Source organism: Notamacropus eugenii, chromosome 1 (genome assembly GCF_028372415.1).
Source record: "Notamacropus eugenii isolate mMacEug1 chromosome 1, mMacEug1.pri_v2, whole genome shotgun sequence".
Classification (NCBI taxonomy): Eukaryota; Metazoa; Chordata; class Mammalia; order Diprotodontia; family Macropodidae; genus Notamacropus; species Notamacropus eugenii.
In genome coordinates, this window is record NC_092872.1 from 363705408 (window position 1) to 363728207 (window position 22800).

General features: G+C 36.6%; 1 protein-coding gene across 2 annotated transcripts in view; it reads left to right on the forward strand.

Annotated features, from left to right (window-relative positions):
• CLMN (calmin) overlaps positions 1-20626 on the forward strand; it is a 162323-nt gene extending 141697 nt beyond the window's left edge. Inside the window, exons 10-12 of one of the 2 annotated variants that reach the window (XR_011971897.1) lie at positions 6949-7009; positions 8123-8190; positions 12560-12618. Coding sequence is in view for 1 of the 2 variants with exons in the window: in XM_072630322.1 (XP_072486423.1) it covers positions 6949-7009; positions 8123-8190; positions 12560-12728 (298 nt within the window). In the remaining variant the exon portion in view is untranslated. Of the gene's footprint in view, positions 1-6948; positions 7010-8122; positions 8191-12559 lie in introns of both variants that reach the window. The other variant, XM_072630322.1, reaches the window with a different exon arrangement.
• The last annotated feature ends 2174 nt before the right edge of the window (positions 20627-22800 follow it).

Consider the following 22800-nt stretch of genomic DNA (forward strand, 5'->3'; position numbering starts at 1 on the left):
ATTTATTTAGACACCAGAAAGTCAAATCCCAGAACCAGAAAGCAGAATCCGTGCAACCAAGAAGTCAATACAGGTTATCACCACAGAGGGCAAAGCCATTCCCAAGCCTCTCCATCCAGTCTACAGTAACTTTAAGTGAGATTTCCCTTTCTAGCTCTTGCTTTTGGGCTTTGTTAATAATATATGGAAATGCAGATGATTTATGTGGGTTTATTTTGCATCCTCAACTTTGCTAAAGTTTTTCATTATTTCAGGTTGTTTTTTACTCAGTTCTCTAGAATCCTGTAAGTATATCATCATATCATCTGCAAAGAGTGATCACTTAGTTTTTTCTTTTCCTATTCTAATTCCTTCTATTTCTTTTTCTTCTTTTATTGCTAAAGCTAACATTTCTAGTACCATATTGAATAACAGTGGTGATAATGGACATCCTTGTTTCACCCCTGATCTTATTGGAAATGCATGTAGCTTATCCCCATTACATATAGTGCTGTTGATGGTTTGTAGATGCTACTTATTACTTTAAGGGAGGCTCCATTTAGCTTATCCACATTACATATAGTGCTGTTGATGGTTTGTAGATGCTACTTATTATTTTAAGGGAGGCTCCATTTATTCCTATGCTCTTCAGTGTTTTCAGTAAAAATGGGTGTTGTATTTTGTCAGAAGTTTTTTCTGCGTCTATTAAGATAATCATATGGTTTCTGTTAGTTTTGTTGATCTGATCAATTATACTGATGGTTTTCCTAATATTGAACCAGCCTTGCATTCTTGGTATAAATACTACCTGTTCAAAGTATATTATTCTCGTAAGTTGCTGTAATCATTTTGCTAACATCTTTTTGCATCTATATTCATTAAGGAAATTGTCTATAATTTTCTTCCTCTCTTTTGGCTCTTCCTGGTTTAGGTATCAGCACCATGTTTTTGTCAGAAAAAGAATTTGTTAGGACTCCGTCCTCACCAATTTTCTTTTTTTTTTTTTTTTTTATTTTGTAATGTTTAACAATCACTGCCATACAATTGCGATTTTATCCCACCCCACCTACTCCCTGCTACCCCCCTCCCTCCCCATGACTGCATACAATTCTGTATAGATTCTACATATACTTTCCTATTGAGTATATTTTCACTATAGTCATGCTATGTAGTCAGACTAAGATAAATGAAAGAAATCGTATAACAAATCAGAACATGATACACAAACACATACACATACACAAACATGATCTGCTACAATATGTGAGTGACTTCCATATTTCTCTCTCTGAGTGTGGAAGGCATTTTGCCTTGAGATCCTCCATTGGGATTTTTTTTTTTTTTTTGGTAAGAAGTTCTTGTGTTATTACAAAAATCTAAGTCTACCAGAAAAAACTCTCACACACTGTGGTTGTTGCTGTGCATAAAGTTCTCCTGGTTCTGCTCCTTTCACTCAGCATCAGGTCATATAAGTCCTTCCAGGCCTCTCTGAAGTCTTCTTGTTCATCATTTCTTATGGCACAATAGTGCTCCACTACATTCATATACCATACTTTATTCAGCCATTCCCCAATTGATGGACATCCCCTTGACTTCCAGTTTTTGGCAACTACATAGAGTGCTGCTATAAATATTTTTGTACATGTGGGACCCTTTCCCATTTTTATGATCTCTTGGGGATATAGTCCTAGTAGCGATATTGCTGGGTCAAAGGGTATGCACATTTTTGTAGCCCTTTGGGCATAGTTCCAAATTGCTCTCCAGAATGGTTGGATACGCTCACAGCTCCACCAACAATGAATTAGTGTTCCAACTTTCCCACATCCTCTCCAGCATTTATCATTTTCTTGTTCTGTCATGTTTGCCAATCTTATAGGTGTGATGTGGTACCTCAGAGTTGTTTTGATTTGCATCTCTCTAACCGATAGTGATTTAGAGCATTCTTTCATGTGATTATAGATAGCTTTAATTTCTTCCTCTGAAAATTGCCTGTTCATATCCTTTGACCATTTATCAATTGGGGAATGACTTGTATGATTATACATTTGGATCAGTTCTCTATATATTCTAGAAATGAGGCCTTTATCCCCGAGCTTAGCTGTAAAAATTCTTTCCCAATTTACTACATCCCTCCAGATTTTGGTTGCATTGGGTTTGGTTGTGCAAAAACTTCTCAGTTTAATGTAATCAAAGTTATCCATTTTGCATTTCATAATGCATTCTATCTCTCCTTTAGTAAAGAATTCTTCCCTTCTCCATAGATCTGATAAATACATTATTCCTTGCTTCTCCAGTTTATTCATGGTATCAATCTTTATACCTAAATCATGTACCCATTTGGACTTTATTCTTGTGTACGGTGTCAGGTATGGGTCTATGCCTAATTTCCGCCACACTGTTATCCAGTTTTCCCAGCAATTTTTGTCAAACAATGAGTTCTTATCCCAGAAGCTGGGGTCCTTGGGTTTATCAAACAGAAGGTTGCTGTATTCCTTGCCTACTGCATCTTGAGTGCCAAGTCTATTCCACTTGTCTACCTCTCTGTTTCTTAGCCAATACCAAGTGGTTTTGATAATTGCTGCTTTATAGTACAGTTTGAGGTCTGGTAGCGCTAGGCCACCTTCCCAAGCATTTCTTTTCATTAGTCCCTTTGATATTCTGGACCTTTTGTTTTTCCAAATGAATTTTGATATTATTTTGTCCAGCTCTAGAAAGTAATTGTCTGATAGTTTAATTGGTATGGCACTAAATAAGTATATTAATTTGGGTAGAATTGTCATTTTTATTATATTAGCACGGCCTACCCATGAGCAACTAATGTTTTTCCACTTACTTAAATCTGACTTTATTTGTGCAAAAAGTGTCTTGTAATTGTGTTCATATAATCCCTGGGTTTGTTTTGGCAGGTAGACTCCTAAGTATTTTATACTGTCTACCCTAACTTTAAATGGGATTTCTCTTTCTATCTCTTGCTGTTGGACTTTGTTGCTAATATATAGGAATGCAGAAGATTTGTGTGGGTTTATTTTGTACCCTGCAACTTTGCCAAAGTTGTTTATTAATTCTAGTAATTTTTTACTTGAATCTCTGGGATTCTCTAGGTAAATCATCATATCATCTGCAAAGAGTGATAACTTAGTTTCTTCTTTGGCTACCAATTTTCTCAAATAGTCTATATAGTATTGGAATTAACTGTACTTTGAATGTTTGATAGAATTTGTTTGTAAATCCATCTGACCCTGGAGATTTTTTTCCCAGGGAGTTCACTGATGACTTGTTCAATTTCTTTTTCTGAGATGGGCTTATTTAAGTAATTTACTTCCTCTTCTGTTAATCTGGGCAATTTATAATTTTTTTAAATATTCATTCATTTCACTAAGATTGTTAAATTTATGGGCTTACATTTGGGCAAAATAATTTCTAATTTAAATTTACTCTTCATTGGAGGTAAATTTACCCTCTTCATTTTTGATACTGGTACTTTTCTTCTTTCTTTTTTTAAAATCAGATTGACCAAAGGTTTATCAATTTTATTATTTTTTTTTCATAAAACCAGCTCTTCGTTTTATTTATTAGTTCAATAGTCTTCTTAGTTTTGGCTTCATTAATCTCTTCTTTGATTTTCAGAATTTTAATTTGGTATATAATTCAGGATTTTCAATTTGTTCTTTTTCTAGTTTTTTCAGTTGCATGCCCAATTCATTGATCTCCTCTTTCTCTATTTTATTCATATAAGCATTCAGAAATATAAAACTTCCTCTAAGAACTGCTTTCACTGCATGCCATGAGTTTTGGTAGGTTGTCTCATTATCGTCATTCTCTTGAATGACGTTTCAGAGATAGAAAACTTCTCTAAGAACTGCTTTCGCTGAATGCCATGAGTTTTGGTAGGTTGTCTCATTATCGTCATTCTCTTGAATGACGTTTTTAATTGTTTCTATGACCTTTTGCCTGATCCATTCATTCTTTAAGATTAGATTGTTTAATTTTCAATTAAATGGCCCTTTCCATGGCCTTTTATTTACATATTATTTACACATAATTATATTACATATAATTATGTATAATTATATATACATATAATTTACATATTGTTATATTACATATAATTACATATATTATTACATTATATTGTTATATTACAATATAATTACATATATTACATATGATGTAATATAGTTACATATAATTTTTATTGCATCAGGATCTGGAAAAGATGCATTGACCATTTCTGCCTTTCTGCACTGGATTGTGAGGTTTTTATGTCCCAGTACATGGTCAGTTTTTGTGTAGGTACCATGTACCACTGAGAAAAAGGTATATTCCTTTCTTTCCCCATTCAGTTTTCTCCAGAGGTCTCTCATATCTACCTTTTCCAGAATTCTATTCACCTCTTTAACTTCTTTCTTATTTATTTTGAGGTTACCTTTATCAAGTTCAGAGAGGAGGAGGTTGAGGTCCCCCACTAATATAGTTTTGCTGTCTATTTCTTCCTGTAACTCCCTTAACTTCTCCTCTAAAAATTTAGATGCTAAGAAACTTGGTACATATATGTTTAGTAATGATATTACATCATTATCTATGGTGCCTTTTAGCAGGATATAGTTTCCTTTATTATCTCTTTTGATTAGATCTATCTTTGCTTTTGCTTTGAGATTAGGATTGCTACCCCTGCTTTTTTTACTTCAGTTGAAACATAATATTTCTGCTCTAGCCTTTTACTTTTACCCTGTGTGTATCCCCCTGTTTCAGATGTGTTTCTTGTAAACAGTATATTGTAGGATTATGGTTTTTAATCCATTCTGCTATCTGCCTTGGTTTTATGGGAGAGTTTATCCCACTCACATTCACAGTTATGATTATTATCTGTGTCTTTCCATCCTATTCCCCCCCATTTTATTTCTCCTTTCTCCTTTCCCCGCCTCAAAAGAGTTTAATTTTTGACCACCGCCTCCCTCAGTCTTCCCTCCCTTCTTTCAGCCTCCCTCTCTTTTCTTTTCTCTTTTCCCTTCCTACTACCTGTAAAGCAAGTTAAATTTCTCTACTTAACTGAGTAGGTTGTTCCTTCCTTGAACCAAATCCAATGAGAGTAAAGTTCAAACAATGCTCATCTCCCTCTCTTATGGTTTACTTATCTTGCATCTTCTCATTGCTTTTTTTCAGCTACTTGCCAGTCTGCTTCTGAGATTGTAATGTTTCATCTCAGAGGATATTGTTGTTAAAAAGACAGACTTTTATTTTAGGAATCTTTAAAGTACTTCAAAGTTTTACAAGGGCAACCAAGTCTCATTTCTTCCTCTTAGTTCGTGACTTAGCTTATTATTTGTTTGTTGGGTAGATAAACTGAATGGATTGATCATTCAACTACATGTCATTATTTGGGCAATGTGTATTCTTCATCCACTTGCTTTTTCCTTTGTGTATGATTAGATTGTGTATTTTACTGGTGAGCCTCCAGTGTCTCCAAGGTGTGATGTAATCAGTAGTGTCATTCATAAATAGAAACTTATATAGAACAGTTCTCTAGTAATAGAAAATCCCCCAATATCCCTTTCATCTTTGAGGCTATGACTCCCTATTTTATGCTTCTCTTAATGTTGAACAAAGTTATTTCTATGACAGTCTTTATCATCGAGTCTTTCACTATATTACCACGTACGTTGGGAGATTGTTTTGAACGGTGCCTTTAAATGTACATTTTCTTTTACCAAGACAAATGTTTTTTTGGGGAGTGGGAGTAATTGACATGCAATAAAGACAAAAAGGATCTTATATTCTGAGCACCTCTCAGTCCATAAAGATGTGGTCTGTTCAAGAAAGTAATCTGTGCTTATATTTTCATCCAAGATTTCCTCAACTCATGTACAGAACATTCAAAAAGATTATAGAGACATGAAAGTAGGCTTATTTAAGGTTAGTAATGTCTGATGTCTTCTCAGTTATTCTTTAAAAAGTATTTCTGTGTTCATTTTCATTAAATGCTGTCCCCTTCAAATAATGTTGATGTCCTATATAGAGTGATTTTAACCCTTTCATTTTCAAGCAATCTTGTGCTCTTTTCGGGTGAGTTAACTCCTGCAAGGTTCTATTAGGCTCTTAGTTGTTTCCACCTCATTATCTCAAGTGAAGTTTGTCTTTGTAGTTTCTGTTTGTTTGCTTCTATTTTAGACTGTGACTCTACCAATCAAAAGCCAGAGTTCTTGCACTTAAAAATGGTTAAATTAAAATTGTCAAACATCTATGGGCAGAGGCATCAAGAATTGTAAATTTTCTAAGAATGGACCAAATTAATTCTTCTGGGATATCAGGGGGTTATTTTCCATTTAAGGGACTATGAAAAAATGAGAGAGAACACAGCAGTATCCTGTAGACTTGGGGTGGCAAAACCATTTTTTCCCCCAAGAATTCTTTCTGCCCTTGAAAAAGTCATTTCTACGCTAGCCTTTAGTTGGCCTTGATTATACAATAAAGAGTTGGAAGGGACTTTAGACATCATCTAGCCAAACTTCCTTATTTTGCTTCATTTGAGACATGACCTAGAGAGATGTGGTGATTTGCCCAAGGTCATGCAGGTAATAAGTAGCAGTACCACAAATTCGTTGACTCTCAATATAGTGTGCTCCAAGGGCCCTTTCAGCTCCAAGAATCTATATTCTGGACTTCTGAGATATATTCCCCCTCTAAAAGTCCATAATTCTGAATACCTATGATACAACTTCTTTCCTAACTTTCTTTCTTTCTGATTTCTCTCAACTTCATTTCTTTTAGGGCCAGGGCCCAGTTTGTGCAATTTGTAAGCACAGTGTCAATAATAGAAAAAAATTCTCGTGTCTGTCTTCACATCTGAAATTTTGAGTCTCTATGTGCCTAAAAGCAATATCATAAGGACTCTATATATAGGGAGCCTCTAATTCTGAGCAGGGGATGAATGGCCTAATAACAGTTTAAAGTAATTTGTTTATTTTCCAGGACAAGCCACAGTGATTCCAGCCTTTATAACCGAAGACAGGGTAATAAGTCCTCAGAAATGGTTAGTATGTACATTTCTTCCTTGTACAACTCCTTGCTAATTCACCAAGTTCCTTCCTACCCCTCAACCCAAACTTTGAAAGGCAAAAACTGCAGTGAAATATAGAAAGGAGACAACAACAAATTGACACCTTGTGGTTAAGGAAGAACCAGTAGGACTCCAAGTTTGAGCAAAAAAGGAAAATTTAAATAGAGTTAGGAATTAGACCTTAATTATGAAAATATATTAAAAACCTTTAAAGTTCACTTCCTGATAGGACAGGATAACCATGATAAGGTTAATTTTACCTTTAGAAATGTTTGGATCATTTATAATGATCCTGATTCTGTAAATCATGGTACTACATATTAGGTATATATCAAGATGAAGAACAACTGTTTTTCTTGATGTGTATGTCACGTGGCAAGTGCAGCACATTCTGAGGCTTCCAGGATAGAGGGAATAGAACTCAGGACTTGGAGTCTTAGGAAAATACTTTGAGCAATGAGAAAGGTTGTGATTTGTCCAGGGTCACACAACCATGTTATATGTGTTAGATTAAGCAGTTCTTAAACCTAAGTTTCTGAAACCATGTCTCTATCAACTATACCACAACAGGCTCTCTACTTAATGTTAATACTGCCAAAAATTCAAGGTTGTAGTGAGGATTAGAAAAAATAATGTGTGTGCCCCTCACATTTTAGATGTAAATACATACTCACATATAATTATTTAATTGAACTGAATTGAAAGTGTTTTGTAAAGCACCAAGTACATATGTTATTACTGTTGCTATACCATTATTAAAGATAACACATCTATACTGATTGGTATTTACATTTTTTTCTACTTTGGAATACAGTGGAGGATTTAAATTATATTACTTTGATATCAAATCTTAGAACAAAAAAGTGTTTATATGTGTGTTATGTATATGTATATAACATACAGTATATGTGTGTATATGATATATGTACATGTATATATGTCATGTATATAGGTATGTGTCTATGTCAATAGATATAGTTACCTATCTATATATACACACATATTTAGAGAAAATTCAGTTTCACGGACTTCTCTCCAGTATTTCATCCTAACTAATTTTCTTCTGGTTTGTACATTTAATGATAGGATCATGTCAGCCATGGGCGTTTGAGACCTGGAGACATGGAAGAGAGAAAAAATAGGTTATTAATCAGGTAGGTGTTATTTTTAAAAACTGAAAAACAATGACCCATGATCACTTCTAAATGAAATTATCTTGATGACAGCTCCCTGCCATCATAGGATGGCAGATGTGGTGCATTGTAAAGAATTCCTCTGTTTGCATTTCAGCTCTGCTTCTAATTGTGACCTCAGACAAAAATCAGTCCAAGCTGAGTTTCTTTTTTCAAAGCTATCAAAACGGAATAATAGTACCTCTGCTTCTCTTATTAGGGTAATTAAGAGGAACATTTATAAAAATGCAAAACACCATAGAAATGTCAATGATCATAATAAAATGTTTTTTAATAACACAATAGTATCTCTATAATCTTTACATTGATTATTTTAAGAAAATATGGCCAGTGAGATTATAAATTCAATACAAATAGAAAGAAAAGGTTGACAAATAAAATTGGAGTGAAGAGGAATGATGGCTGTTTCAGTTACAAACCTGGTTCAGAAAATAAATCAATTTCACTTGAACCATTGGGGAGGGGAGCAGTGTTAGAAAGCTGCATGTACATTTAGAACAGTGGCATAAACTCACTATGGGAAGTAGATCCAACAGCCAAGATAGAGGAGAAGTAGCAGGAGTAATTCTGGAATTCTCTTCCTGTCCTGATGATGCGAGTACTGCCTGACAATTGATTAATGCTTTAGATCACACTGTAGGTGCCATACTAAGAAACCCCTTGAGCTGATTTTACAGGTCTATGGAATCAAAGCACACATGAAGAAGGGATGCAAAAGTGCTAGGAGATCTGCGAAATTATTTTGCTATTGAAGGATTAGCTACCTTAAGGCTAATTTTGCTAGAATGGTGCTTGGCTAAGTTGTTATTATAAAATATTGATGGATTACTATTCCAGAAAAATCACTTGATGCCTTAGAATGTGGGAAGACAAAGCCTTTCAGAGTCTTGCATACCAAGGATCTGAACCTTTCTGCAATCTCAATGACCAATGTCATTTTTAGCCATTGATTTGAACCTACTTGGGAGGAATGTGAAGGTGAATGGTATACTGGAAAGAGGAATATATTTGGAGTCTGAAGGGCTAAGGTCACATCTTTTAATATCCTATCTCTGTACCTGTTAGAGCATTTATAAAATGTTAGGATTGGACCTTCCCATAAGTTCCTATGATATCTTCAAATACTCTGATTCTTGAGCTAAAGCTGCTTGTCCTATGACAGAGACACTTATTCAGTTATGTCTAAATTTCCTTGAAATTCCTTCAATGATGTCTAACCAGAGTTACGACTGTACTAGGACTCTTGAGAAATACCGCTCCATATGGTGACCGCTAGGTGACAGTTGAAAGTGTGTGTATTCCCTCTCACTAAAAATTCTTACCAGGTGGTAAGGGAAGACACTTATCCTCTGAGAACATAGCCATCCTGATCCTGCTCTGGCAGTCACAGACCAGCAGCATTCACTGACATCCTCAGCCTGATACTCAGGAACTCTGTCTTGTGCAGAGTCTGTGGAGGGCAGAAAAAAGACAAGCAAATATCTAGAATCTGTCACTCCTCTTAAACCCATTCTCTCTCATTACTGACTGGGCTATCAATCAGACTTAGCAAAACTCACTATGCCTCAGTTTTTCTTTCCATAAAATGGATAAAAAGCATAGTTGGCATGTTTATCACATTTCTGGTTGATATGAGAGGTAGGGAGCGTAACCAGAACGGTAGGTAGCAAAACTGTGATTCAAAAAGTTTCTGAAAGGTTGAAATGAGAGGCTGAATTGATGACATGAAATTAATAGGCACAAATATAAAGCCCAGTGCTTAGATTTTTAAAACATCAGCAGTATGCAAGTGACATAGCTAAACAGTAGCCCATGTGAAAAAAGTCAAAGAAGTTTCGGTAGACTGAGTGCAATCACAAATGAATCAGTAGGGTGACTTTTTTGGGTAGAAGATGGGGGATCCACATCAGAACTGTGAGTTCTTTGGTGTGACCAAACTCGCAGCATAGATACTGCCTTCACCAATTGAATAAAGCAGTTCATTTGTAACTTACGGTCTTAAGAGTTGCTTGGGATATCTGGATGTTATATGACTGGCCCATGGTCATACAACTTGAATGTGTTAAAGGTATGATTTGAACCTAAATCTCTCTTCTTGACTCTAAGGTGGGTCCTTTCTCTACCATACTACAATCGATGACCATTTATCAGGAGTGTTATAGAAAGGATTTCTGTCCAGGTATTGGTGGGGCTAAATGAATTCTGTAGTCCCTTTAACCTCTGAGGTTATGTGATTTCTTTTAAATTTCCAGTTTGTGAAAATAGTAATGTACGTCAAATAACTACCTTAAGATAAAGACTTTGACACAATAGATACTCTCCCCCCCCCCCCAACAAAGAACCCTACAAATTAATTTGATCTCCTACTTTCATCAAAGCATAGAATCCAGAATGAGACATTTGAGAGTTCCAAACTGGTCAGGCCATATTTGAAATATTATAGATAGTTATCCACGGTACATTTTAGGAATAAGATTGATAAAGTATGGCTGAAGGAGGTCAGACCAAGATAGTGAAGGGCCAAGATCTTGACATCTGAAAATCAGTCGTAGAAAATGAGAAATTTCAGCCTTGAATAATAGAAGACCTATGAGATACATGATAGTCTTCAAGTATTTGGAGGGCTATCAAGTGTCAGAGGGATTAAACTTACTGTGCTTGGCCCCAGAAAACAAACCAAGAAGCATTAGGTGGATGTTACAGAGGGGAAGGTTTGGGCTCAATATAAGGGGAAAAACTGCCTGACAATTAAGAGCTGTGCCAAAATGAAATGTCTTGTGTAAGGTATTGAGTTCCCCATTACTGGAGGAATAAAAGCCAAGACTAGATGACCACTTGTCATGAACATTTTGGAAGGGATATCTGTTCAAATACAGGTAGGACTGGATGGTCCTTGAATACCCTTTCCCCTTTGAAACTTAGTTATTATGTGAAATGTTGATCTTGTGAAAATAGAAATGTTGATGTAAGCTTTTCTTCTGCCTCAAGCAAATGAGCAAATATTTATTGCTTTGGGCTTTAAGAGAAAAAATGTGTCACAAAACTAGAATCTTTAAGGGTTCTAAATGCAGCCCTTTTGGGTTTCTGCATGTGGATCATCTAGTTTATGGAGTGTTTGTGGTCAGTATTTCAGTCTTCACTTAGCTGTGTTCTAACATGCTATAGACTTCTGGATCCCCAATCCCCTCTCATCCAGAAAAGCAAATTAATCTTAATACCAGTTAAGGCAAGTGTCATTAGGCAAATCTTCTGAAAATCAAATTACAGAATGCACTCCTCCCGAAAAAAAAAATAGAAATGAATTGTTTGGATTGCCCATTGTTTGTAAATAAACCATTTTTACAGATGATTAAGAATGTTACTCTCTGCCAATGGATCATTGAGAAATGAGTATAGTCAGGTGTCTTTTTTACAAATATGATTTCATCCAAATAGTTATAAAAATAATTTCAAATGGGAGGGTAAGTTACTAAATTACTATTAGTGAACTGCCCCATGGGTAGTGAGATTCCTATCAGTGGAAATGTCCACATGCAGGCAGGCTGACAACTTGTTTGGGTTGTGCTAGAGAGAATCCATGCATTAGAAGGAGGCTTGGTTATAAGATAGAATGATAGTATCTCAGTAGCATAAGAGACCTCAAAGATCATCTGGTGCAATGGTTCTCCAAGAGTTATCTAGAGATTCAGGTGTCAAAACTATTTTCATGATGATACTAAGACATTTTACTTTTAATTTTAATTATGGTAAAAATCTATAATATAATCCACATAAACAAAATCTCTTTGGTGTCCTCATTAATTTTTAAGAGAATAAAGAGGTCCTAATACCAAAAAGTTTGAGAATTGCTGAATTAGTCCAACCTGTACCTGAGTAGGATCTCTCTTTACAATATTTCCAAGAGTCAGTTATCCAACCTCCGCAAGAACACTTCCATTGAAGGGGAACTCATTACTTTACAAGGTAATCTATTCCATTTTGGGGACAGCTCTTATTGTCAGAAAGCTTTTCTTTCTGTGGAGCAAATAAAGACATTAGAGCTGGTCTCTGGGTTAGCACAGTCCTTGCTTTCTGCTGCCTGATTGATGCCTAGAGATGCCTCCATTTAGCCCATTCACTGGATTGTCTCTCAGGTCCCATTCAACTCTGTGATTCTGTGACTCTTAAGATTCTTTGGTTCTGAGCTTCTGTGAAAGTCTTAATTTTCCATTGAGGCCATCAGATTGGGGTACTATCCCATCTCTTTGGCCCTGACTCCTGACTGAGAGCTACACTGCTTTATCTGCTTATCCACTATCATCCTGTAATGATCTCTATCTTTCTTTTCTAGGAAGGTGAGCAGCTTTGGAGAGGCCATGCTGCAAGGACATCATGGTGCACACTCCGACTCACTTGTACATTTTGCACAACAACAAGACTTGGTGTACTTCATCCTCTTCCTCTGGTTGCTGGTTTACTGCCTGTTGCTCTTTCCACAACTTGATATCAAAAAACTTTGATTTGCGTGTTTCAATAATAAAGAACAGAGGCCTAATTGTATTTTTTTTAAATTTTGGACTGTGAGAAGGTGTGGACAGATCAGTGATTTGGCGTGAAACACAAACTTAGCTCTGACCAGTTCAAGGACAAGGATATTCCTTGGTACTAAAGCCATAGCATGCTTCCTGCCTTCACAGAGTATGTGTAAGAAAGATAGGTAAATTAATTACTAGAAGCAATCTGAAGGTATGGGTCTTGCTTTATCATTCATTCAATCCCTCAAAAAAACCCTTGATGTCAGCACTGTATGCCAACACCGGCTGTAGTTCCTTCACGTCTTAGTAGAGAAATTTCATTAGGTTCTGCGGCTAAAAATAATCAGGGAGCAGCCACCCTTCTGGTGACAGCTTTACCTTACTTAGTGAGGCCAGTCGTGAGATAGGAGACACCCAGCCCATGCCTAGACTTGTACCTGAACTCTTTCCATCTTGTTAGGACCTGCCAAAGCCTGCTGACATGGGCTTTGAAAGCTCCCTGTGCTATGCAGAGGCATAACATTTAACAAGTATAGGCAAGAATCTGAATTTAAAGCTGCAGGTTTCAATTGCCCTGGTTTAACTGGGGTAATTTACCTGACCAATGAAGGCTGCACCTGAAAAGAGCAGAGTCACTCACAAAAGTTTACCAGTATGGTTTATTTATGGTTCTAGATTCTGAGTCAAATGCTGGATTTTGACTAGTGAAAGAAAATGTTGCATTCCCTCCAACATCAAAAAGGTACACTAAGGATCTGGCCTCAGCGCATCTGTGGGAGAATGTCTTTGTTATGTTGGGTGAGAGGATTTGACCTTTTAGAGCCAAGCTGTCTCATAAGAGGAGGGAAACTGGGAGTAACAGAGTGTTGAACTTCAAGTCCCAATGTTAACCATCATATTTATTAGCCATGTGACCTTGTATGCAGTAGTTAAGTTCCCTTCACTGCAGTTCCGTGATCTGTAATATTGACATAATGATGCTTTGCACTGTCTATATCCCAGAAGTAAAGTGAGGAAATGGGTTTGTGAATCTATGAATGCTATTATAGAAATGTGAGCTATGATTATCTTCAACAAATCAGAGATGGCAAATAAAAATATTTCCATAGACAGAACTATACAAGAGATTTTGTTGAGGAAAAGCCCTGTATTTTAATAATAATAATAGTCAACCATTATATAATGCTTTAATGTTTACAAAACACTTTAAATATGTTATTTCATTTTATCCTTACAGCAATTCTGGGAAATAGGGGGTATTAGCCCCCACTTTATAGATGAGCAAACTGAGCCTCAGAGAATTTAAGTGATTTGTCCAGGGTAATACAATTAGTAAGTCTCTGAGGCAGGAATTGAATTTGGGTCTTTTTTACTCCCAAATCCACAACTGTTATCCCTATATCACCAGCTGCCTTAATTATTTAAATGTGGGTGCTGCTTAGAGGACAGAAGGCAACATAAAGGTATGTGGTACTAGAAATTAATCTCTTGTAATTTGTTAGTCCATAGAGGAAAACTTTTGGATAGACTTCAAAATACTTTGTCCTTTAAAAAGTTTCTACAGGAAGGAACTCATAGAATAATGTAGCCTGTGTTCTATTTTAATATAGCACAATTAGTACTCTCATAAATCTCTCTCTGTAACTGGTCACTTTTATATAAACTGGGGGTAGTGACTTGTGCTGTATACCTCACAAAGTTTTGTGATGAAAAGGATTTGCTAATAGGGTACTATAGAAATATGAACAATGGTTAGTGTTAGCAAATTAGCAGTGTGGTGGTCATCTACAGTTATATGGACTGTGTAACTCTTTTTTTCATCCACAGAGAGTACTTCTTATGCAGCCCCTCCAAAAACAAAAATACAAAAGAACTTCATGTCAGGAAGGGGCTTTAGTAGTTGGAGAGACCAACAAAGGCCTGCTACTGAAGGCCTGATGCTTCAGCTGAGTTGTATAACAAGCCAGGAATTCTAAGAAGCAGAGGTGAGGAATGAGAGCATTCTATGCATGGGTGACAACCTGGAACCATGTAACAAACATTGGAGATGGAGTATTATGTGCAACTAGGCCAGTATGATCATGCAGTGTGTGGAGAGGAACAAATGTAGGAAGGGCCCAGGTTGCTGCTTTTATGACTGTTCTTAGAGGTCTTAAGGAGCCACTAGAATTTACTGAAGGGATGGTGGTTGGTATAGACAAAGCTTGGCTTTAGAAAAATCAATTTGGCAGCTGTATGGAGGATGTCCTGGAGTTTGGAAAGACTTGTGTAAGAAAATCAATTAAAAAGCTATTGCTTTGGTGTGGTGATGACGGCCTTTACCAGTGTGGTGGTTGTGTTAGTGAAGAGAACAGGACATATACAAGAGATATTGTGAAGGTAAGAATGACAACATTTGGCAACCAATTTAATGTATGAGGTGAGTTGGGATTGACACCAAGGTTGTGAACCTTGCTGACTGGAGGAAGATGGTACTTTTAGCAGTAGGGCCCACCCTCAGAGAAGAAGTGTGAGAGAGCAGAAGAAGCACTTGAGTGAGACCCAAGAAACCTGGGTAACAACCCAAGCTTTACTAACTTGGGTAAATGACTTCCTGTCTTTGGGACCTCAATTCCTGCTGTTATACAATTAGATCATCTCCAAGGTTCCTCTCAGCTCTAGAGTCTTATGACATCTCTTCCTAATCATCATCTTATGAACAAGAAAACTAGGGTTCAGATCCCAAACTCTGTTCCTTATCTACTAATTTGACTTAGAATAAGTCATTTAACCAATCTGGGCCTCAGTTTCCTCATCTGTAAAATAAGGAGATTGGACTAGTGAACTCTATGGTTCCTTCCAACTCTAAATCCAATGAAATTAATCCCCAAACATTAATTGTAGGCATAGTTCTGTTTTGATTATGTCCTATGATGCAAATATCTATGCAACATGAATTAACCATGATACTCAGAATGAGATTCTAATTCGTTGAATTTATGACAGAAACAATCATCTTTTCATTTCCGTCCTCACTACTGAAAACTCTCCTACAACATCCTGACTAATAACAATGAAAATACTGGATTATTGTTTCTTTGATGAATATGCATAATACAGAGCTTCAGAAGCATCACTCTGGTCATTCTCACTGGCCAGGAATAGAGATGGGAGGTGAACAAATGGTTAAGAATAACAGAAAGGCAAAGTTGAACTCAGTATAAGAAGTAATTCCCTAGCAATTAAAGCTGTCCAACAGTAGAATAGACTGCCTTGGCAGATAGGTAGTAAGCTTCCCATCACTAGAGATCTTCAAGTAGCTATTACTAGTTTCTTGTACAAAGACTCCTGGAAGTGAGTTATAATTTGCTATCTGAAAAAAAAATGCCTGTGCCCTTTTATTTCTATTTTAACTGTAATCAGCTAGTGCAAAAAAAATCCATTACAAGTAATATTATAAGTATCTCTGTAACTCAAAATTCCCAAACCTAAACCAATGATTTATTCTTTAAAAGCAATCTTCAAAATAATGACATACCAATACAGCTGTAGAATTTAGATGGGCCTTAAAAATCCTTTGCAACAGAAAAGGATTTGTCACATGGAGCCATGCTGCTTCACAACCCAAGGATCTCACATAAATGCAATTCTTACTGAACTTACATCATTAAAAAACTTTTGGAGATCATGTTCAATTTATAAATAAACAAGAAGAAACCAAGAGAGGGGAAGTAACTTTGCCAAGGTTAGTTAGGATTATCTCTTCTACCTCCCAGTTCAGTGTTCCCCCATCCCCATTCCTATTAATGCAGGGATGTTTTTAAGAAATAGGATCACAGGATTTTGAATGAACATTTATTAAGCACTTACTATATGCCAGTCACCAAGGATATAAATGCAAAAACAAAGACAATACTTTCCTTTAAGAAGCTTATGTTTTCAAGGGGGGAATAACACACACAGAGGAGTGGTAGACAGGGAGAGCCATTTTGGTTTTGAAAATTTAGGGGATGGTGATTGGAGCTATAGGGGATCAGATTGATGCATATCATCAAGGAACAATAGTATTGTTCCCAAACTGGAGCAGGTGAGTGAGGAGGAAAGGGAAGGAAAGAATACATACCTTTGGTGAGGAAGTTAGTGAAGAGACTTTGGGATAAGTGGCCAGAGAGAGGAGAGAGCAGCAATAGACTTTAGAAATTATCTAGATTGGTGATGAATTGGCCACATTGGCGAATATTTAAAAGTCATCAGTATGTGAGATATTAAGGGAAATTTAGAGCTCAATTAGTCATAGAATTTAGAATCTGAAAGAGCTTTAAAGATAACAAAATCTTAAGGAAATGGAAGCAACTCAAGAGATCGAACCCATGCACAGCCAAGAATCACATCAATCACCAAACCTCTCTTAAAGTCCTCCAGGGACTGGGGAATTCGCCACCTCCCAAGGCAACCAATTCTCCTTTTGGATAGTTCTCATTGTTAGGAACTTTTTTTTATATATTAAGTTTACTCTCTCTCTGAAACTTTTACCCATTGCTTCTGGCTGTTTCTCTTGGGGCCAAACAGAACAAATCTGGTGCTTTTTTTCACATGACCACTCTTCAATACTTAAAGAAAGCATTCATATATTTCCTCCTTCTTCTCCTTCAGTTCTATTAGAGAGTTTCTAATCATCCTAGTTGTCTTCCTGTAGCATCAATGCAATACCCACCGTTGCTGTTATGGATATGCAGGTGCATTTCCAGTGTAAATTCACAAAGTAGAAACTCTCTTCCTCAAAGACGAAATCAAAATATTCAGATACCAGAAAGCCAATTCCACCATGGTAACAAGAAAGTTTGTACATGTTACTAATAGAGGGAGGATTGCCATACCCAAGCCTTCCCCTTCATCAGGCCTCCCCACAGACAAGCTCCCTTAGGCAAAATCACTCCCTCTCTCACTCATGCTAGTTTCTCTGCTCTTCCTGCTCCCTCTCTCTCAGCTTCACCTCACTCTCTCTTCCTGCTGCACCCTTCCTGCTCCACTTGTTCAACAAGTTCACCATTGGCTCCATGTGACTCAGACTGTGGGTTGGGCCAAAACTCAAAGCAGATCACATGAGCCTATTAAGAGGCAGGGAAGATCTTCAAATTCCCTTAACATTACACTTCCTCTGGACCAGGGTTGGGGAACCCACAGCCTTGAGGTCACTTGTGGCCTTCTAGGTCCTTGGATGAAGCCTTTTGACTGAGTGCAAGTTTTACAGAACAATCTTTTATTAAGGGGATTTGTTCTGGAAGTTTGGATTCAGTCAAAGGGCTGCACTTGAGGACCTAGAGGGCCACATGTGGCCTCAAAGCTGCAGATTCCCCACCCCTTCTAATCTGAATGCAATTTAAAAAAAGAGACTCTGAATGATAGTGAGCACCATTTTCAAAATTTGTATTCATTCTGAGAATCAAGATCAAGTGAGCTTTTCTTCTGCTCCGTGGAAAGGTTCTATACTTCCTGAGTTCACTTAGGACTTTTGATTTAATATGTGATAGACTGTTCCAATCAAATTTCCAACCATTCCACTATCCCTGAAATCTATTGCATCTGGCACCTTCCTGGGTGCTTGATGCCAGAAGCAAGAGCCTCAAGGGCTCACCTCCCAGAGGAAGAGATAGATGTGCAAGAATATTGAAATTTCTTATTGGCAACACTATCATCTATAAAATCTAGATTAGCATTCTATCAATCAGAATGTTTTATTAGCTGACTTTTCAACACATTATTTTAAAGTCCTTGTTTGTTGTGTTGACTCTAAGGCATCATGAGATAATTAGGTATTTTCAGAATTATTTATTTTTTGTTTATTGTATTATAGTAGATAGAGAGTCTGTCTCAGTCAGCAAGACTTCAATCAAGTCTGCCTCTGATATATACTGGTTTTGTGACCCTAGGCAAGTCATTTAATCCCTCAGTGTCCCAGGCAACTCTCTTAAGACTATAAATGATGAGCAGTTGCTCATCGCTTTGGTAGTGAGAGTTTCCTCTTTGGGAGTTCTCTGACCTATGAAGTCATAAGTCTATTTATGCACATACACACACATATATGCATATGCACAGGTATGAAATAATGAAATCACAAGTCCATTAATATGCATATCAACAATATGGAGAAACAGTGCTCAATTCTCAGTTTTTTAAAAGTTGAGCTATCCATTAATATTTTCATTCTTATGTCCAAACATTAAAGGTTATTTGGGCAAAGAGTTATCACAGTCCTCCTAGGACCTGCATTTTTAACAATACCATAAGGTAATAATAAAAATAGCCCACCTTTTTCTTAGTGCTTTCAGTTTTGCAAAGCACTTTCTCTACAAAAACATTGTGAGGTTAATATATCAAGAATTATCTCCATTGTAGAGATAAAGAAATTCAGGTAATAAGTGATAAGATGACCTGTCCTTAGAATCACAGATAACAAGTGATTAGAGCTAAGATCTGAACTAGGGTCTTCTGACTCCCAGTTCACTCCATCCATCGGATGGCAGTCGCTTGTCATTTTCGGCAGCAATCCCAACAGGATTTGAAGTGTTCCCAAACTAAGGATTTGTTCAGTGGATTTTTCTAGTCAGGATGCCAATTTTTCCACTTGAGAAGGCAGAATCTGTTTAAATTCCTTGCCTCTCCCAATCTTGAATTACCATACTCAAGGTACTGTGAAGCTTTATTTATTTATGTTTATAAGTTGTTTTGAGAACCTTGATGAAAATCTGTCATCTAGTCTATAATTCCCACACCAGGGTTGTAGGAACAGACATTCTGTGAAATCAGTTGTGGTTTCTGGGAAAGACAAACTCTATTTTGTTGTGTATGACACATGCAGCCATATTGTTTTTAAACACACTTCTATCCCAACCCAACTATTATCAAGTCAGAATGTGTGGCAAACAAACTTGCTCAATGATGTTTCACCCTTTGGACAATTTTAGTTTTTCTTCTTTGAGATCTGCTTAGAATTACAGAATACTTGCCCAGTCAGTCAGCAAGCATTGGTTAAATGCTAATTTTGTAAGAGATATTTGCTAAGCTTTGAAGATGTCAAGAAAGATAAAAATTGTCCTTGCCCTCAAAGAGCTCTTTCTAATGGGGAAAATGATAAGCAAACAACTGTATGCATATAAGATACATCCAGGCTAAGTTGGAGATAATCTCAGAGAAGGCACTAGTAGTGGTATGAGGCTCTTGTAGAAGTCACACCGACTTTCACTCCCCTTTAATTCAACCATGACATTCAACAAACATTTACCAACTACCTACTGTGTTCATGGCAATGTACAAAGCCCTGAGGTGATACAAATTTAGGTTAAATGTGGTTCCTGCCCTCTTGCAGAAGATGAGATTTGAGCCAAGTATTGAATGAAGCCAGGAAAGCCAAGTAATTAACTGGGGGGGGTCCTTAAGTTTCCTTCCAGCTCTATAAATTCAATGATTAGCCAGTTATGTCTTTGCCTCTCAGGGATTTGCCCCCCTCCAGTGTTTTTAATTGTATGTTGACAACTAAAGGATCATGGGACATGTGTTTATGTCCTAATAACAAAATTTTATTTGCATCAAAATTTTGAGAAAATAAATTCCAGGGCTAAAGTGTTGATTCATAAGGTATCAAAGTTAACTTTTGAAAGTTTTCATCTTAAAGTGTTATGTGTTTCAATCTAGAAAAGCAAGTTTGAGGGGAATTCGGGGGGGATTAATTTTGGTGATCTGATTCCTTGTGTTTTCCAAAACTGAATAATGTTCTCAAACATTTTAAAAGCAGTTTCTATGAATTTAAAAGTATGTTTCAGGTAGAAATGGATCTAAGCTGTTCTTTCTCCTTGTGATTTTCTAGTTTATTTCTAGTGATTAAAAATAAACAGATTCAAAATTCACTCTGGAATAAGTTCTATTGACATAATGTGGGAAATTGATCTACATATTAGGCATTTCTCTGTTTTCTCTTGAAGCAGTTTGTTTGTACATAATTGTTTCTTGTCTCTCCCATTAGATTGTGAGATCCTTGAGAGAAGAGAATGGTCTTTTTGTTTGTCTGGGTTTTTCCCCTTCTTTGTATCCCCAGTGCTTTGCACAGTGTCTGTCTGGCACATAATAGGCACTTTCTCTACATGTAAAATATTGTTGCTGTTGTTGTTATTTTTAAATATAGATTTAAGGATTGACCATTTATTGATGAAGATACACTTTTCACACAAAAGCTATATTAGCTTTCCCCTTCCCTTCAATTCAACCATGAAATTCAACAAACATTTATTAACTACCTACTGTGTTTGAGGGAATGTACTAGGCACAGGGGTGGTACAAATTTAGATTGGACATGGTTCCTACCCTCAAGGAATTTAGTCTAGAAAGGGGATGTGATATTTGCACAAAACAAAACAAAAGAAACTATAGGATGACATATACTTCCTTCTTTCTTTTGGTTTCAGTTATAGTAAGAATGCTAAGATTCGTATGATCCAATTCCTCTTGAAGATTGTCCATTCACTGGTCACTTGGATGCCATTGTCCATCAGCAATTTATATTCAAATGGAGGAGGCGAAGTAGGAGATGCTTTGGGTTTAAGTGGAGCTAAAGGGTCCATACTACCCTTGTGTTCCATGTGTTCCTGAACAGGTAGACACTATGACTGAAGCTGATATTTCCAGTACCTACCATCACACCCTAACTCTTCTGCTAGCCCAATGGACCCTGGACCATTAGGATGTGGTTCCAGGGGATCCTTGTTTTGTCTAGTTTACCAATGACTACACTGGCTGCCAGAGGTAAGTTATACACTGGATTTCAAAAGCTGCCAGTCCTCTTAAGGGAGCATACCTGAGGAAATCAAGGTCTTGGCAAATCCTTTCAATGGAAAGGACTGTGGTCTGCACAGCTGGCACATGAGGAGAGAGAGTGCATATAAGATCTTCATCTACAATGGTTCCTGGGTTGTGGTCATATCTGGCTAAGTGATGTGCAATTGGGGAAGAATAAGACTGGATAATTAAAGGCCCTTACTTTGGTTGTCAAGACCAATGGAGGATGTTTGCCAATGCCTCCTCAGATACAGTTTGTTTGTGGGGTATGGCAACACCCATCAGAGTTTTCATATGCCCTCTTCTGAACTAAACCAGGTTTGTGCTGTTCTAAGAAAGTTTGGGGAGCAAGTTTATTTCCAGTCTGAACTTGGGGCAACATGATGTCATGCTGTAAGGAGTCATATAATTCCCATAAGGACAAGACAGACACTTCTGCCCAATGTGCTTCCTCATGTCAATCAGACCACCCACTACTGAAAGATCACTACAGCATGATCAAAAGAAAATTTATATCTTGATGCTTACATCAATAAAATAGAGAAAGCACAGACCAATGAATTGGGCATATAATTAAAAAAACTAGAAAAAGGGCAAACTAAAAATTCTCAAATGAATACTAAGTCCTAAAAATTAAAGGTAAGAGTCATAAAACTGATTATAAGAAAATAATTGAATTAATAGGAGTAGGCTTTATGAGAAAAACAACAAAATACATAAATCATTGGTTAAAATGATTAAAAAAGAGAGAAGAAAACCAAATCACTAGCATTAAAAATGAAAAGGGTGAATACACCACTAACAAAAATGAAATCAAAGCAATTATAAGGAGTTATTTTGTCCAATTATATGCCAATAAATTGAACAATTTAAGTGAAATAGAAGAATATTTACAAGAATATAAACTGCCTAGATTAGGAGAAGAGGAAATAAAATATGTAAATAGACCTATTTTAGAAAAAGAAATTGAGGTCATAAATCAGCTTCCTTTAAAAAAAAGGCACCAGGATGAGAGGGATTTACAAGTGAAACCAACAAACTTTTAAAGACCAACTAATTCCAATATTAAATAAATTATTTGGCATAGGCAAAGAAGGGGTCCTACCAAACTGCTTTCATGAAACAAATATGATATTGATATCTGAACCAGGAAGTGTAAAAACAGAAAGAAAATTATAGACCAATTTCATTAATGAATAAGCATGTAAAAATCCCAAACAAAATACTAACTAAAAGATTACAACACTGT